The following is a 15201-nucleotide window of genomic DNA, read 5'->3' as shown; positions in this document are numbered from 1 at the left end:
GCTTTCCCTTCATCCACAGAGCCAGTTATCTCATCATAGAAGGCAATTAGATTAGTCAGGCATAACTTGCCCTTGGTGAATCCATGCTGACTGTTCCTGATCACTTTTGTCTCCTCTAAGTGCTTCAGAATTTGATTCCTTGAGGACCTGCTCCATGATTTTTCCAGGGACTGAGGTGAGGCTGACTGGCATGTAGTTTCCAGGATTCTCCTCCTTCCCTTTTTTAAAGATGGGCACTACATTAGCCTTTTTCCAGTCATCTGGGACCTCCCCCAATCGCCATGAGTTTTGAAAGATAATGGCCAATGGCTCTGCAATCACATCCGCCAACTCCTTTAGCACTCTCGGATGCAACACATCCGGCCCCATGGACTTGTGTTCGTCCAGCTTTTCTAAATAGTCTCGAACCACTTCTTTCTCCACAGAGGGCTGGTCACCTCCTCCCCAGGCTGTGCTGCCCAGTGCAGTAGTCTGGGAGCTGACCTTGTTTGTGAAGATGGAGGCAAAAAAAGCATTGAGTACATTAGCTTTTTCCACATCCTCTGTCACGAGGTTGCCTCCCTCATTCAGTAAGGGGCCCATACTTTCCTTGACTTTCTTCTTGTTGTTAACATACCTGAAGAAACCCTTCTTGTTACTCTTAACATCTCTTGCTAGCTGCAACTCCAGGTGTGATTTGGCCTTCCTGATTTCACTCCTGCAAGCCCGAGCAATATTTTTATACTCATCCCTGGTCATTTGTCCAATCTTCCACTTCTTGTAAGCTTCTTTTTTGTATTTAAGAGCAGCAAGGATTTCACTGTTAAGCCAAGCTGGTCGCCTGCCATATTTACTATTCTTTCGACACATCGGGATGGTTTGTCCCTGTAACCTCAATGAGGATTCTTTAAAATACAGCCAGCTCTCCTGGACTCCTTTCCCCCTCATGTTATTCTCCCAGGGGATCTTGCCCATCAGTTCCCTGAGGGTGTCAAAGTCTTCTTTTCTGAAGTCCAGGGTCTGTATTCTGCTACTCTCCTTTCTTCCTTTTGTTAGGATCCTGAACTTGACCATTTCATGGTCACTGCCTCCCAGGTTCCCATCCACTTTTGCTTCCCCCCTACTAATTCTTCCCGGTTTGTGAGCAGCAGGTCAAGAAGAGCTCTGCCCCTAGTTGGTTCCTCCAGCACTTGCACCAGGAAATTGTCCCCTACATTTTCCAAAAACTTCCTGGATTGCCTGTGCACCGCTGTATTGCTCTCCCAGCAGATATCAGGGTGATTGAAGTCTCCCATGAGAACCACGGGCTGCGATCTAGTAACTTCTGCGAGTTGCCGGAAGAAAGCCTCATCCACCTCATCCCCCTGGTCCGGTGGTCTATAGCAGACTCCCACCACAACATCACTCTTGTTGCTCACACTTCTAAACTTAATCCAGAGACTCTCAGGTTTTTCTGCAGTTTCATACTTTGAGCTCTGAGCAGTCATACTGCTCCCTTACATACAGTGCAACTCCCCCACCTTTTCTGCCCTTCCTGAACAACTTATATCCATCCATGACAGTACTCCAGTCATGTGAGTTATCCCACCAAGTCTCTGTTATTCCAATCACGTCATAATTCCTTGACTGTGCCAGGACTTCCAGTTCTCCCTGCTTGTTTCCCAGGCTTCGTGCATTTGTATATAGGCACTTGAGGTAACCTGCTGATCGCCCCTCTTTCTCAGTATGAGGCAGGAGCCCTCCCCTCTCACGCGCTCCTGCTCATGCCTCCTCCCAGTATCCCACTTACCTCAGGGCTTTGGTCTCCTTCCCCCAGTGAATCTAGTTTAAAGCCCTCCTCACTAGGTTAGCCAGCCTGCTTGTGAAGATGCTCTTCCTTCTCTTCATTAGGTGGAGCCCGTCTCTGCCTAGCACTCCTTCTTGGAACACCATCCCATGGTCAAAGAATCCAAAGCCTTCTCTACGACACCACCTGTGTAGCTATTCATTGACTTCCACGATTCGACGGTCCCTACCCAGGCCTTTTCCTTCCACGGGGAGGATGGATGAGAACACCACTTGCACCTCAAACTCCTTTATCCTTCTTCCCAGAGCCACATAGTCCACAGTGATCCGCTCAAGGTCATTCTTGGCAGTATCATTGGTGCCCATGTGAAGAAGCAGGAAGGGGTAGCGAGCCGAGGGCTTGATGAGTCTCGGCAGTCTCTCCGTCACATCGCGAATCTTAGCTCCTGGCAAGCAGCAGACTTCTCAATTTTTCCCAGTCGGGGCGGCAGATAGATCACTCAGTCCCCCTGAGGAAGAGTCCCCGACCACCACCACCTGCCTCCTTCTCTTGGGAGCGGGGGTCGTGGAACCCCCAACCCCAGGACAGTGCATCTCATGTCTTCCAATTGGCAGAGTCTCTTTCTGCTCCTTTCCCTCAGACGTATCATCTGGTCCACTCTCCGCATTAGTACCTGTGGAGAGAACATGAAAACGGTTACTTACCTGTATCTGCCCTGTTGGTACATGGACATTCCCCTTTTTTCTTCTGGAGGTCACATGATGCCAAATTTCTTCACCATCCTTCTGTCCCCGATGTGCAGCCTGCTCCGAATCTTCAGAACCTTGTGCCCGTAGAAGCCTATCCTGACATCTGTCCAGGAAATCTTCAGTTTCTCTTATGCAACGCAGGGTCGATACCTGTTGCTCCAGACCTTGAACCTTCTCTTCCAGTATGGAGACCAGCTTGCACTTTGTACAGACAAAGTCACATCTGTCCTGTGGAAGAAAGACAAACATAGCACATCCAGTGCAGGTCACAACAGCTGAACCCCCTCCCCCCCATCCATATTACCTTCCTTCTACGAGCTTCCTCAGGAGTTGTAATAATTACTCAGAGAATCTGGCAAGATGTAGGCCTCAGTGGGCTCTCCCCAGGCAAACTCCTTTTGTTAGCTGCTCTGCTGTTCGCTGCTCAGCTGGTTCGCAACTGACTGGCTTTTTATGCAGTCAGGCCCACTTAAGGCTTGTACTTTAACCCCCTTCCACTGCTCTTAAGAACCAAAGGAGTTCCATCAATCTTCCGCGAAGAGGCAGGAGTGAGAGCCCTGCACAGATAGTATTGGAAGTGAAAGTTTCTCCCCTTGTAATTCTGCTTCTCTGCTATCCTCTGTGAAAACATAAAGATAATTCCCAGTACATTTCTGGAAATTCACAAATATGTATTTTTAAAATGTAACTAATACACACAGGGTGTCTGATACAGAGGAAATATATGTTCTAGTTCTGCAGTCAGACAAATGGAAGTTTTGATTTTTGCATACGAATGTAAAACTACACATAACATACAAATTTAGGAGCCAAATTTCACCTTATTCTCTCCCCCGCCACCATCCTTTTCTATTAAAAATAAAAACCCTGTTGAAGTGTTTCTGTATTAACTTACCCTCTCTGTATTCCCGAGAACATGCTACATTTTTAAAATTCAGCTACAGCCAGCAATGCTGAGGCCTTCATCATGTTTCAGAAATAGTCCAACCTTTGTCAAAACGACTTCTTTAAAAAATGTGGCTCACTCAGTGCACGTGGCCTCACTCACTGTTCTCCATCACTCCCAGGCACTAATGGACACGTTACACAGTTACACCGTTGTAGATTTGGACTAACTCCTTTGGTTCAATTACTCCGGATTTACATTGGTGTAACCATGAACAGAACAAGGCAAGGATCTGCTGGACCCCTGCATGTTCATTGTGTGCTGAGTGAGGTGGTAAGTCTTGTTGAAATCTTTGTGACCATAAAGACTATAATAAGCAACTCTTCCTTTCTTTAACACTGCGTCATGCTAAAATACCTACATGTGCACAGCCCTCCTGAGCAACAGCCAGTAGTTAGAGCATGTGAATGAAATTCTCGCAAACCCTGTACTCCATAGGCCACGCTCATATCTCCAACAATCCCTCCCCTCTAACAGCTGGTATGCTCATGAACTCAACCTCTCCCTTTCTTCTCCATGTAACCTTTACATCTAACTGTAGAAAATTAAGTTTGTAACGTTCGATTCAGTCCAAGCTGTCTCTTAAGATTGTAGGGTTTTGTGGGGGGTTTTTGGACCACATCATCAAGATTTTGTGCTTGGCCTGAGATGAGATTGTGTTTACACCGAGCACAGATGGTTTTGTCTTGCTTCACCAAGTTCCTTGCTTCAGAAGGGCATATGCACCTCTAACGTTTTGGGAGAGGGCTCTTGGCAGCAGCTGAGCCTGTAAGTTGTTCTTTTGATCTTTCTGGGCTCCTTTAGGTTCAGATCTAGAACCTGCTCTAGTGCATATAAATCTGGGCGACTTTCTTTAAAAAAGGCACAAGTGAGGTGGGTGTTAAGCCTTGCTCAGTGCCACAGCCTGATGCAAAATTCTAGGCTGTAGGCGGTTGTCATCCTGCTGGAAAGGTGCCTGTAAGGAACTCAGAATGGCCCCTGAAAAAAAGGGCTACAGCAGAGATCCACCCATCAGATCTGGCTTTCCCACATCCTAAGTCTTCTGGCAAGGATAGAGCTCCTCAGGTCCTGGCTGAGTAAAGTGGTCACCTGCCTGGGTGTGCCCATCAGATTTCATCTGATAAGAGTTACAGCAGCACCCGGTCACGATTCTGGTGTGTGCTTGTAAAATCCAGGGATGTGGATTGACCCCTACGTACTCCCCCCACAGGCTCCATTGGAACGCTTCCTGCGAAGTTCTCTCTAGAACAGTCACCTTCTGGCACCATGGGGATGAGTCCTTCTGCAGACTGGTGGTGTCATCGGAGCTGTAGACCCCACTGCTTAGCTTGGTACTATCGCAGTCTTGGCTCCAAGAGTTAGGTACCATCCCGTTCTGCTGTAGTTCCGCCTCGGGAGAACCTTGTGCAGGCACAAGAATGGCTTTGGAGCCTCGGCTGTCCCGCTGGACAGTCCCAGGATTTATGAGATTTAATACACATGGGCACTGGACACCTTTTAGCCCTATGCTACTCTTCCTTCTGCATTGGCTTTGTCAGGGTTCCCTCCCCACTCTGAACCCTAGGGTACAGATGTGGGGACCCACACGAAAGACCTCCTAAGCTTATTTCTACTAGCTTAGGTTAAAACTTCCTCAAGGCACAAATTCTTTGCCCTTGGAGGATACGCTGCCACCACCAAGTGATTTAACAAAGAATCAGGGAAAGGACCACTTGGAGTTCCTATTCCCCCAAAATATCCCCCCAAGCCCTTACACCCCCTTTCCTGGGGAGGCTTGAGAATAATGTCCTAACCAATTGGTTACAAAGTCATCACAGACCCAAACCCCTGGTTCTTAGGACAATAGAGAATCAGTCAGGTTCTTAAAAGAAGGATTTTATTTAAAAAAAAAAAAAAGGTAAACATCATCTCTGTAAAATCAAGATGGAAAATAACTTTACAGGGTAATAAAAATTTCAGAAACACAACAGAACTTCCTCTAGGCTTAGTTTCAAAGTTACAAAAACCAGGAATAAACCTCCCTCCAGCAAAGGAAAAAATGATTTATAGGAGAAGGAGTCTTCTGACCTGATGCTTCTTTGCTTCCCAAGAGAACACACACACACACAGCCTTTCTTCTCCACTGCCCCCTCCAAGATTTGAAAGTGTCTTCTTCCCCCACTGGTCCTTTTGGTCATGTGCCAACCAGGTTATTTGAACTTCTTAACCCCTTACAGGTAAGGAGGAATTCTAGGCTACCCTTAGCTGTATGGTTATGACAGGCCTCTTCTACAAGGAGTGAAGCTGAGGTCTCCTCCTAAGGTAATAAAGGTTCCTATGGGGATCACTCTACTGCAGCTGCCTCCTGAGTCCCTGGAGTAAGTGGTGGTGCTTTTAGGGAGCCGCTTTCTCTTGCAGAGGAGGAAAGGCCTCTGGAGAGACAGTCCTTGAAGGCATCCTCTTGACTCCTCTCAAGATGGGACTGACTCGACTGCTTCCTCCAGCCTTTGGAGCTGTCATGGTGTTTCAGGATCTGCTGGGCAGAGTGCCGTTCCTCTAACAGCCAACCCCGGGAAGCCACTCAGGCCTTTGACGTCTTGGAGCTCCAGGCCAAAAAGAGAGAACAACCCTCGCTGGCCACAGGCATTCCTTTGGAGGGGACTAAAAGAGTCTGGAACTCTTACCTCCGCTTCTGTCGTGTGGGAAATGTCTTCGTCCTTCAGGCTAGATTCTAAGGGAGGCTGGCCTTTTCTTTTCTTTTCCAGCATCCAACCTTGGGGCTAACTTGTGGCTGCTGCTGCAAATGGAAAGTCTAGAGCAGGAGGAGTCGTCATCAGTGTCCAAGTGAGTGGATGTGTTTGGAGGCGAGATTGATCCTTCATTTGCCTGGACTCTGAGAGCAGCCAGTTGAGGCAGTTATGGCCAGATAAATTCTCTTTCTGGTCCAAAGCTGCCCCTTGAGCAGTACATTTCCTGAGGACAAAAAAATCCCATTCCAGAAGCTCAGATACTGGGTGCCATCCCATGAGTGAATGCTGAGGTGCAACTGTTGGAGAGCTGCAGTTACTGGTTAAGTGACTTTTATTTTTCTGGAGATGTTCCAGGAGGTGTCTGCTTTCCTCAGGTCTTTCTTTGGTGTAACTGGATGTCTCTCTCAGCACATGTTCCTGGCTCAGGATTTTTGGTCACTCTACTGCAGCTCCGGTATAAGCTATGAACTGACCTTGTGAAAGCACAGATCTCTTCAGCTCAGAGGCAGATGTAGTCTTGGGAAAGATGAAAGTCCATGGGTGCATCCCTGGGCTTGAGTCTCTGTTTTCCACAGGAAATCTTCAGTTAGATTCCATAAGGGACACCTAACAGCAGTCCTCTTCAGGAGCTGGCTGCCTGCAGAGGCCCAGACCATTTAGGAAGCTCTTCTGATCCAATCAAAAGACAAGTCTTGCTCTTTGGCCTCAGCTCCTGGTGGCACCAGAGGACTTCAGACCAGTCCTGGAAAACTGAGTCCTCATGCTTTGTTTTACCCCTCCCTTTGCGGACCATTCCCAATATTTTCAGGCATGGCAAGCCATTTCTTCAGACTGCTGGTTCCTAGCGCTCATGGAATGCGTGAAGCCATGCTAATAGCCACGCTCTCTTGCCCTGTTCAAGGATCCCAGTTACATGAAACTGCTCCAAGAGGAGATCTTGGCCCATTAGAAAGTGGGAGCCATAAAAGGAGTACAGGAACCCGAGCAGAGAAACGGCTTGAGTCCCAATATCCTTATTTGCAAATGAAACTGAGGCCTGCACCCTATTCTAGACCTCAATGCATAGGACAAATACCCAAGGGAAATCCAATCCTGCTAGTTTTTTCTGGGGAGCGTAACCCCTGCTCTCAGCCCTCAGGACTGGTAGAGGGAGGGTCCTAAGCCTCAGTTATCTTATTTCCATATCTCAAGGCAAAAGTCCAGGAAGCCCCTCAGATTCACGGTGTGTAACTATCAACACCCAGGGGTGCCTTTGGGCTGGCATCCCCAGGGTGTTCAAGCACTTGGCTGTAGATGCAGCCTCTTTGTGTTGTTAAGACCTGCAGGGGTATCTGGAAGACTAGCTTGTGAAAAGGCAGTGTCAATCAGCGGATATGGCCCTGGAGTGGGAATGAGTAGACTTCGGTTCCATACCATACTCTGCCATTCACCTGCTCCCTTGGGCAAATCACTTCACATCTGCTTTAGTTTGGGGTAATGCTACTTGCCTGTCAATGTAAGGCACTTATAGAGCTCAAAGTGAAATGTTCTACATACACCTTTACCCTGCTTATCCATACTCTAATGGCAGTGGTGTCCATGCCCTGGGGGAGACTTGCTCTCTCTGCAGATCTGAGACAGACAAATCCACCATGGTCCCAACTTGGGCTTGACCTTCCTGGGAGTCACCGTAGATTCTGGAAAGGCTCTAGTTGCCTTCCTCTAGGATGTCATCCAGGCCAGTGAGCTAGCCACATGCAGGGTAGGTGGTCCGGTGTAAGATCTGAGTCCTAGGCCTGGCAGCCTGCACAACCCCCCCTTTCCCAGTGTCATGGCTGCAGGGTGACAGCCTGGTGTGCCCACCAAGCACTCACCGCATGGACGTGATCGTTCCCCTTCAGTGTCTTGGAGGCTCTCGACTCTAGTGGATGCTGCCACAGAACATCTTGCAGGAGCGTCCGGCTCGTCAGGTGATGAGGAGGATACTTCCAGTCTAGCCTGAGAGCACTTCAACCCACCATTGCCAATGACATGAGTCCTAAAGCATTGCTCATCATGAGCAGTCACTCAGACTCTGGGGCTTGTCTTGTATCTGCAGGTGGGGTCACCAGGAGGTGAACTTGTTTGCTACACATCAGAACAAGCATCCCAAGACCCACCTGAGAGCAGGCAGTGATCCCCAGTGTGGATTGGATCCCTTTTATGCTAGCTTAAACTTTCCTGTTTCCTCTCCTTCCCAAATATCGAGTAAGACTTATCAGGACAGAGCCAGAGTGATTCACTGCCCCAGCATGGGTGCAGCAGAAGTGGCTTTTCATTGTCAGAGCTTATGGCTCTGTCCAAATGCCATCCATTCACTCCTCCCTCTTCCTCAAGTCAAGATTTCTTATCCCAGCTGGGTAGTGCATCCAGACCTTGCAGCCTGTTGGGTCTCTGAGGTCAGGGGGACCTGTGCTTATCTCAGGAGATCAGGGGAGTGCTGTTAGATTCCAGAAAGCCGCCCGTTAGGAAAGTACCAAATGGAGCTAGATGCTCAAGGTCAAGGCCTTGACTTTGTCTGTTTCAAACTTCTCCTCTCTCTGCAGTTGCCAGGGTTAGCTTTGACAACACAAAAAGCTTCCTTGGTTGCTATTCCTGCCTCCTTTGTTTCTGTGAAGGAGACCTCCCAGTTTGCCCCTCCCCTAGTGAAACCATTAGATGTTCTTGCGAACTTTACCCTTCACTCAGGAGCCATTTGTTCCATGGGGCATGAATGTGGGGTTATCCAAATGGCCTTGGGCATCTCCCTGTCTGTGCCCCTCACGCTGAAGGGTTTGGAGTTGAAATGCTTGCTGACCAATTCCCCTCCTCTGACATCCCCCAAAGACAGGGTAGTGGTTGGGCCTCATCCCAACTTCGGACAAACCGTGTTGGACTTTCATTATGGCCTTTGATTTTGGTCAGTCGCTGCTGCATGTCTTCCCCCAAAGCCAGCCTTGGGCTGGGGGGTGTGGCAATTTGTGCACCTTGAGGGTTAAGAGCTGGTAGCTACTGCTCAGAACTATGCAGTGTGGAAAGTCAAACCAGTTTGATCTGTGGCCTCTGGAGAAAAATCTGAGTCAAACTATGTTGTCCCGAAGGCGAAGTGGGTAAGAGTCTGTGTCTATTCCTGTGACAGGCCATCTTGAGATGACTTGTTTAGCATGATGGCAGCTCATCAGGTGTTTTCTGAAATTTAACAGGGGCTGCTGTCAAATGCTGCAGCAAAGCGGATGCTGCTTTCTGGGGCTGAGGTTTGGTCACTTTTCACCTGGCAGGGCTTCTCGACCCCTCTCAGCAGAGGTCACTGCTGGCTGCTCTCCTGCAGTGGGGATCTGAGAGAGCCATTGCTGGGAAGGAAGGGATCAGCACAGCTATGCGAGGGCACTGTCCAGAAGTAACTCCTCTCCTTTGAGGTGGTCTCTTCATGTCCTTTCCTCATCTCTCCTCAGCCTAGTGCTGCTGGAAGCCAGCTGGGAAGCAGTGCTGGATCTGTCTGGCTTGCTGGATTTCTGGTTGCAGTACACATTCACGTGTGGCAGAATTGAAGATTACTTTTTAATGGAAGTTTCTGGCCCTTGTGCTTCTGAAGATAAATGTCCAGACATGAACCAATGCAGAAATTCCTGAGTCTGCAGCCAGCCTGAAACAGTAGCTGGGGGAAGTAACTCTCCCACCACCCCTTTCAGTCTCATTGGGTGTTAGCTCAGGCTGATACATTGGTAAGCAACACTGATTTTATTACAGATCCTCTACCCAAAGGAATGGATCGGGCAGGGGTAGGCAACCTATGGCACGCGTGCCAAGGGCAGCATGCGAGCTGATTTTCAGTGACGCTCACACTGCCCGGGTCCTGGCCACCGGTCCGGGGGGCTCTGCATTTTAATTTAATTTTAAATGAAGCTTCTTAAACATTTTGAAAAACCTTATTTACTTTACATACAATAGTTTAGTTATATATTATAGACTTTTAGAAAGAGACCTTCTTAAAACATTAAAATGTATTACTGGCATGCAAAACCTTAAATTAGAGTGAATAAATGAAGACTTGGCACACCACTTCTGAAAGGCTGCTGACCCCTGGGACGGGCTGGACTGTGCCACTCCTCTTTGTGCCCACAGGGGGCAGTGAGCCCTCAGCAGAGGGGCAGGCTCAGCTGGGAGGAAAGTGTGATTCTAGAGCAGTGGTTCTCAAAACTTTTGTACGGGTGACCCCTTTCATACAGCAAGCCTCTGAGTGTGACACCGCTCCCACCCCCTTCTATTGTAAAGTGTTTTTAATTTATATTTAACACCATTAGAAATGCTGGGAGGCAAAGCGGGGTTTGAGGTGGAGGCTAACAGCTTGTGACCCTCCGCCCTAATAACCTCGCAACCCCCTGAGGGGTCCAAACCCCGAGTTTGAGAACCCCTGTCCTAGAGCAATGGGCTTGGTGTCAATACCTATGCAGGCTGGTTAGTGCCTCATATGAGAGCCCTCCCTGTGCCCATGGGCTTCAGTCCCCAAGAGCCAGCACTGGAGGGCTGGGATGGAAATGGTTCTGAAATCTGAACATCATAGTTCGGTATTTAGGGGAAATTGGTGACGAGCTTCAGCCCAGCTGATTGGCTTGTCTCAGTGAGGTTCTCAAGGTGCTCTTAACCATGCAAAAGGTTAGAATCTGTGTGAAGGCTGTGCTTTGCCTCTACAATTCTGGACTCGCAGACTAGGTGGTGGGGATAGCATGGGCATGGCCCACCATAAAGGTCTGAGATCAGCCAAACCTACTGCGTTAGCACCCTGGATTTTTGAGACTGCCAGCCGTGCAAGCCCTGAGAAGGGTGTGTGGGGTCAGACGTTTCCTCAGTCTCCAAAAGGTTCAAGGGAATGAAAGAGGTATGGACTCATTTCAGCCCTCTCCCCTGGCTGGGGGTGTAGTGAATTACCTCTTTTTTTTGTCTTTGCTTTTTTTGTCTCCAAATACCTGGACTCAGATCTCATCTCTAATACCAGCAGAATGAATCTCACCTGGCTCCCAAAGCCACCTCTCTGATTTGGCGCCATGTGGACTGGAATGGAAGGGGCTGTGGGTCGGGATTGAGGGGCATTGGCAGGTCTGCTTGCATAATTTGCCTGCCCCAGTTTATCAGTTCTTCTGCCATCCCAGCTGTATGATCACATAACCTTCTTATTTTTGGAAGTGTCGGGGGTTGCCAGCAGAGTCCAGATTTGTGACCCTTCAGGCATCCTGCCAGCCCAGCCTCTGCTCCTTCCCTAAGGCTGTTGGGTGGTGGGGGGGAGGGTACGTAGATTTGTGTTGTGTGTGGAGGGGCTGGTGATGGTGTGTGTTAGTGCTCTAAAGGCCTGACTTTAGATTGCAGGTGGTTGGATTGTTCCTGGAGGCATCCAGAGGGGCAGCTACCCTGCTCTGGAGTACGGCGGAGTTGACAGACTGGTTGGCATTGCAATGTCCTCCTTATCTAGTGCAGGCTGGTGTAGCCAGAGAACCGGTGGGCGGCCAGCAGAGTGCCTGGTTGGAGACCCAGCTGTGCCCTCTGGGGACTTGCCAGAGCTATTCACTTGGCTCAGTCCACAGACAGCTTATGGCTGAGCTCCTACTCAAGGGCGAGGGGTTGGCGGCTCTTGTGAAGGGGGGAGGGGAGGGGTGTGTATGGCAGGCTCCTCCCACAATGTTGGCTGTCGACTGAGTGTTTCCTGGGCATGGAGCCCACGTGTTGGCTCCATTCCCTTTGTTGGGCTGCTGTGACCTGTCCCCTTCAGGGAGCTCCTCCCGCTTCCTGTGCCCTGGAGCTCGTGGGCACTGGATTCACCTGTGCTGGAGGCATTGCTGGGCAGCTTCCATACTCAATGGCATCTTTCTCTCCCCAGCTCCTGCCGGCACACGGTCCCCCAGCACCCACCCATCATCCCACTGTGATTGTACCAGCACCACCTCCTTCCCATCACGTCACCGTGGTAACCATGGGCCCATCCTCTGTAATCAACACAGTCTCTACGTCCAGGCAAAACCTGGACACCATTGTTCAGGTACGGGAGCAAATCTGGGAGGGAGGGAGAACTGGAGTATCTGGCAGAAGGGGAGTAGAACTGAGTAGGAAGAACTGGAGGTATCTGTCAGAAGGGGAGAATTCAGGACAGGGCACCTTCCAAGGCCAGGATTGTTCTTGGTGGGGAGAATTTGGGGGCCCCTGGGGGAATGTCTGGGCTTCTCCCCATAACCCCAACACTGAGTGAACCTCAGTGGTGCTTGTGGCTGAGACTCCCATGGGCTCAGGCTTGGAGATGGGGTTGCTTAGGAGAGAGCCGTCTGAACAGCGTCAGACCTTGCTGTTCCCACCCCGGATGTGTGGGCAGCATCCCACCTGTACTGGGCCCTGGGAGAGCAGTGACGCTTCCAGGAGAGAAGCAGCACTTCTAGTTCTCTTCTAGGCTGTCTCGGGAGGTCTGCCCTGCAGTCGGAGGCATGATTGCTGCAGGTGGAGGTATACCTGACAGCTTTAATCCAGCTGGCTCAAGCAGCATGGGCTTCAGCCCGGATTAGCTGCTAAAGTACGGTCCGTGCCGCTGCAGCTTCCCTGCTCCAGTAATCGAGCGAGCTAGATCAAAGGTAGCTTGGGTACGTGTGCACGAGCTGCGGTCACACCACATGGGTCTGCAAACCCAGCTGTGTCCGGTGAGCAGCCAGTGTGATGCTGAGTGCTGGGGGGTAGCCAAGGGCTGCTGTGCACTGTGCAGGCTGGATATCCCAGCCGCTCCCCAGCATGGTTCAGTTTTGCAGGGGAGGTTGGAACCAGACTGTGGTGGCGTGTCTGACTCGGGATGCAGTATGTCTCCATCCAAGGTGCCCAAGGATGGGGCTAGATCATTGGCGCTGCAAAGCAGAGTAGTGGCTAACTTTGTTAGAGACCCAGCCCAGAACTAGCAGGGGAGGAGAGTGATAGCAGCCTTTCTGGAGGAGACCCCTCTGGAGAACACGGGCACCAGGGGATAAACAGGCATAACTGGGTCGGTTCTTCTCCTGATGCTCTCCTCCCTGCCTCCCCCAGGGATGTAAGCCCCTGTGGCCAGGGTTCCCTCTCCACTCCCCTCACTGTTCCTTCCCCTTGACAGGCAATTCAGCACATTGAAGGGACGCAGGAAAAGCAGCTGCAGGAGGAGGAGCAGAGGCGTGCGGTCATCGTGACACCCGTCCGGGCGTGCCTGGAGCCCTCCAATTCCGACACTGCCTCCGACACAGAGGGGGACGACAGTGACTCCATGGATCAGAGCAAGGAAGATCCCTCAGGGGAGGGGGAGCTGCCCTGACACCCCCCCAGCCAGCAGCAGGGAAAGGGGTGGGACTGGGGGAGGGGAATGTCAGAGAATATGCTGAAATTTTTAAAAAATACAATGCGATTTGGGTCTCTTTTATGACCTTTTTCAATACTGTAAATCGGAGTGCTAGAACCAGACACGCTGAAAGTTCATGCTGCAGTTGAAAGCAAACCAGGGGGCGGGAGGGGGTGCTGTGTCAGTGAACCAGCACTGGGGGAGGGTGGGGGGCTGTTTTTAACTAGAGATGGGCCAAAACTGGAACCCAGGATCTGAACTCAGATGAACTGTTTGGGGGTTCGGGTAACTGGGACCTGGAACCAAATCGCCTGTGGTTTTGTAAAACTCAAACCCAACTTACAGTAATCTTGCAAAAGTAGTCCCGGCTTTATCCAGCACTGGTGCGATGGATGGCGTGGCTGGTGCACGGGCGCTAGGCTGTTCATGGGCCTGCCTGAGTTCTTGTTTCTTGTTTGTTGGTAGTTTCTCTATTTTAAAAAAGGGGGGAAAAATAAAAATTAAAGGGACACCATCAACTGAAGTCCCATGGCACAGAACAAGTTGCCTACTCTCAAGCCGACTAGTGGAGAATAGAGAGGAATGTGTTGAGGTTACTTGGCGCATTTGGCGATGCTCTGTGTGTGGTCAGTTTCACTATTTCTCCTGCACCACTGGGCACTTCCCCTAAAAGAACCCACACATATGGCAACAGGGGCGAGAAAACACTTTCTAAAACAGGAAGATGGGATTGTAAGGCCACTGGAAGCATTTGGGGGGTGGGGGAGCAGGTGTAGTACTTGAAAGGACTCTGAACTCGCTTAAAAATTGACTAGATTTCAGTTTGGTGGTGTTGCTTTAGATTTAAAAAAAAAAAAGAAAAAAAGAAAATCCCAACCTTACAAACCCACATCATTTCCAGCCCCGATGGCAGGAGATGCTCAACAAGACGATATCAACTTCATGTTCTTTATTTTTCCTTTGTTTCCTCCTAAAGCACTTAATCCATTTTGTGGGGTCTGCCCGGTCAGAAGAGCTGTTCTGTTCTGTGATTGTGTCGCTTCTGTTTCTTTTTTTCTGTTGTGTTTTGGTTTCCTTTCTCCCCTCCCCGCCCCCTTCCTGTTTGGCTGTAGGTTTAGGCCAGTGTTGTGTAGAGCCTTGTGGGTATTTGGTAGGTTCCTCCCCGGCCACAACTGTTTCTCTGTTTTTTCTTTCATTTTTTGTATTTTTTTTTTACGATTTTGAGGTCTTTGTGTTCATCGAGAAGCTATTATATTTTGTTAAGAAAGTGAAAAAAAAAAAGGCTTGTGCCTTTGTAAAGAAACAAAATAAAGTTTGTACTTTGTTTTTTAGAATCTCTGCCTAGTGTAAAATCTGTGGGCTATGCATGAGCTATGTAAGCACAGGTGAGGGACGACTCTGCCTCCCAGAGCAGGCTCCAGTCCTGCAGCTGGTGCCGAGAACTCCATGGCATCTTATACACCACGTGTCCCATCGCCAGCCCAGGAACTGCATCTGGCCACCTGCCCGCTCGTTCAACCTCTGCAGAATTTTGACTTCCACTTGCCTTGAGCCTCTAGCCTGAACGGCTGTGAAGAAAACCTTTTGAAATGGGAATCAGCTAACCTGATAGTATTGTTACCTGAGTCTGCAGCAAGCTTGAAACCCTGGCTCCAGGAGGTGTGAACTCCCCCTCCACTCATAAG

The 15201-nt window shown here is 49.8% G+C and overlaps 1 protein-coding gene across 3 annotated transcripts in view; it reads left to right on the top strand.

The window, feature by feature from the left end:
- TFAP4 (transcription factor AP-4) overlaps nt 1-14850 on the top strand; it is a 39045-nt gene extending 24195 nt beyond the window's left edge. For all 3 annotated transcript variants that reach the window (XM_073362788.2, XM_073362787.2, XM_073362789.2), the window contains 2 exons: nt 12056-12214; nt 13298-14850. In XM_073362788.2, coding sequence (XP_073218889.1) covers nt 12056-12214; nt 13298-13492 — 354 coding nt within the window. In that variant the 3' untranslated portion in view covers nt 13493-14850. The remainder of the gene's footprint in view (nt 1-12055; nt 12215-13297) is intronic.
- Nucleotides 14851-15201: the final 351 nt, after the last annotated feature.

Source organism: Lepidochelys kempii, chromosome 10 (assembly GCF_965140285.1).
Source record: "Lepidochelys kempii isolate rLepKem1 chromosome 10, rLepKem1.hap1, whole genome shotgun sequence".
Taxonomy (NCBI): Eukaryota; Metazoa; Chordata; order Testudines; family Cheloniidae; genus Lepidochelys; species Lepidochelys kempii.
The sequence above is the reverse complement of the archived record's forward strand: the minus strand, read 5'-3'. Positions and strand labels throughout refer to the sequence as shown.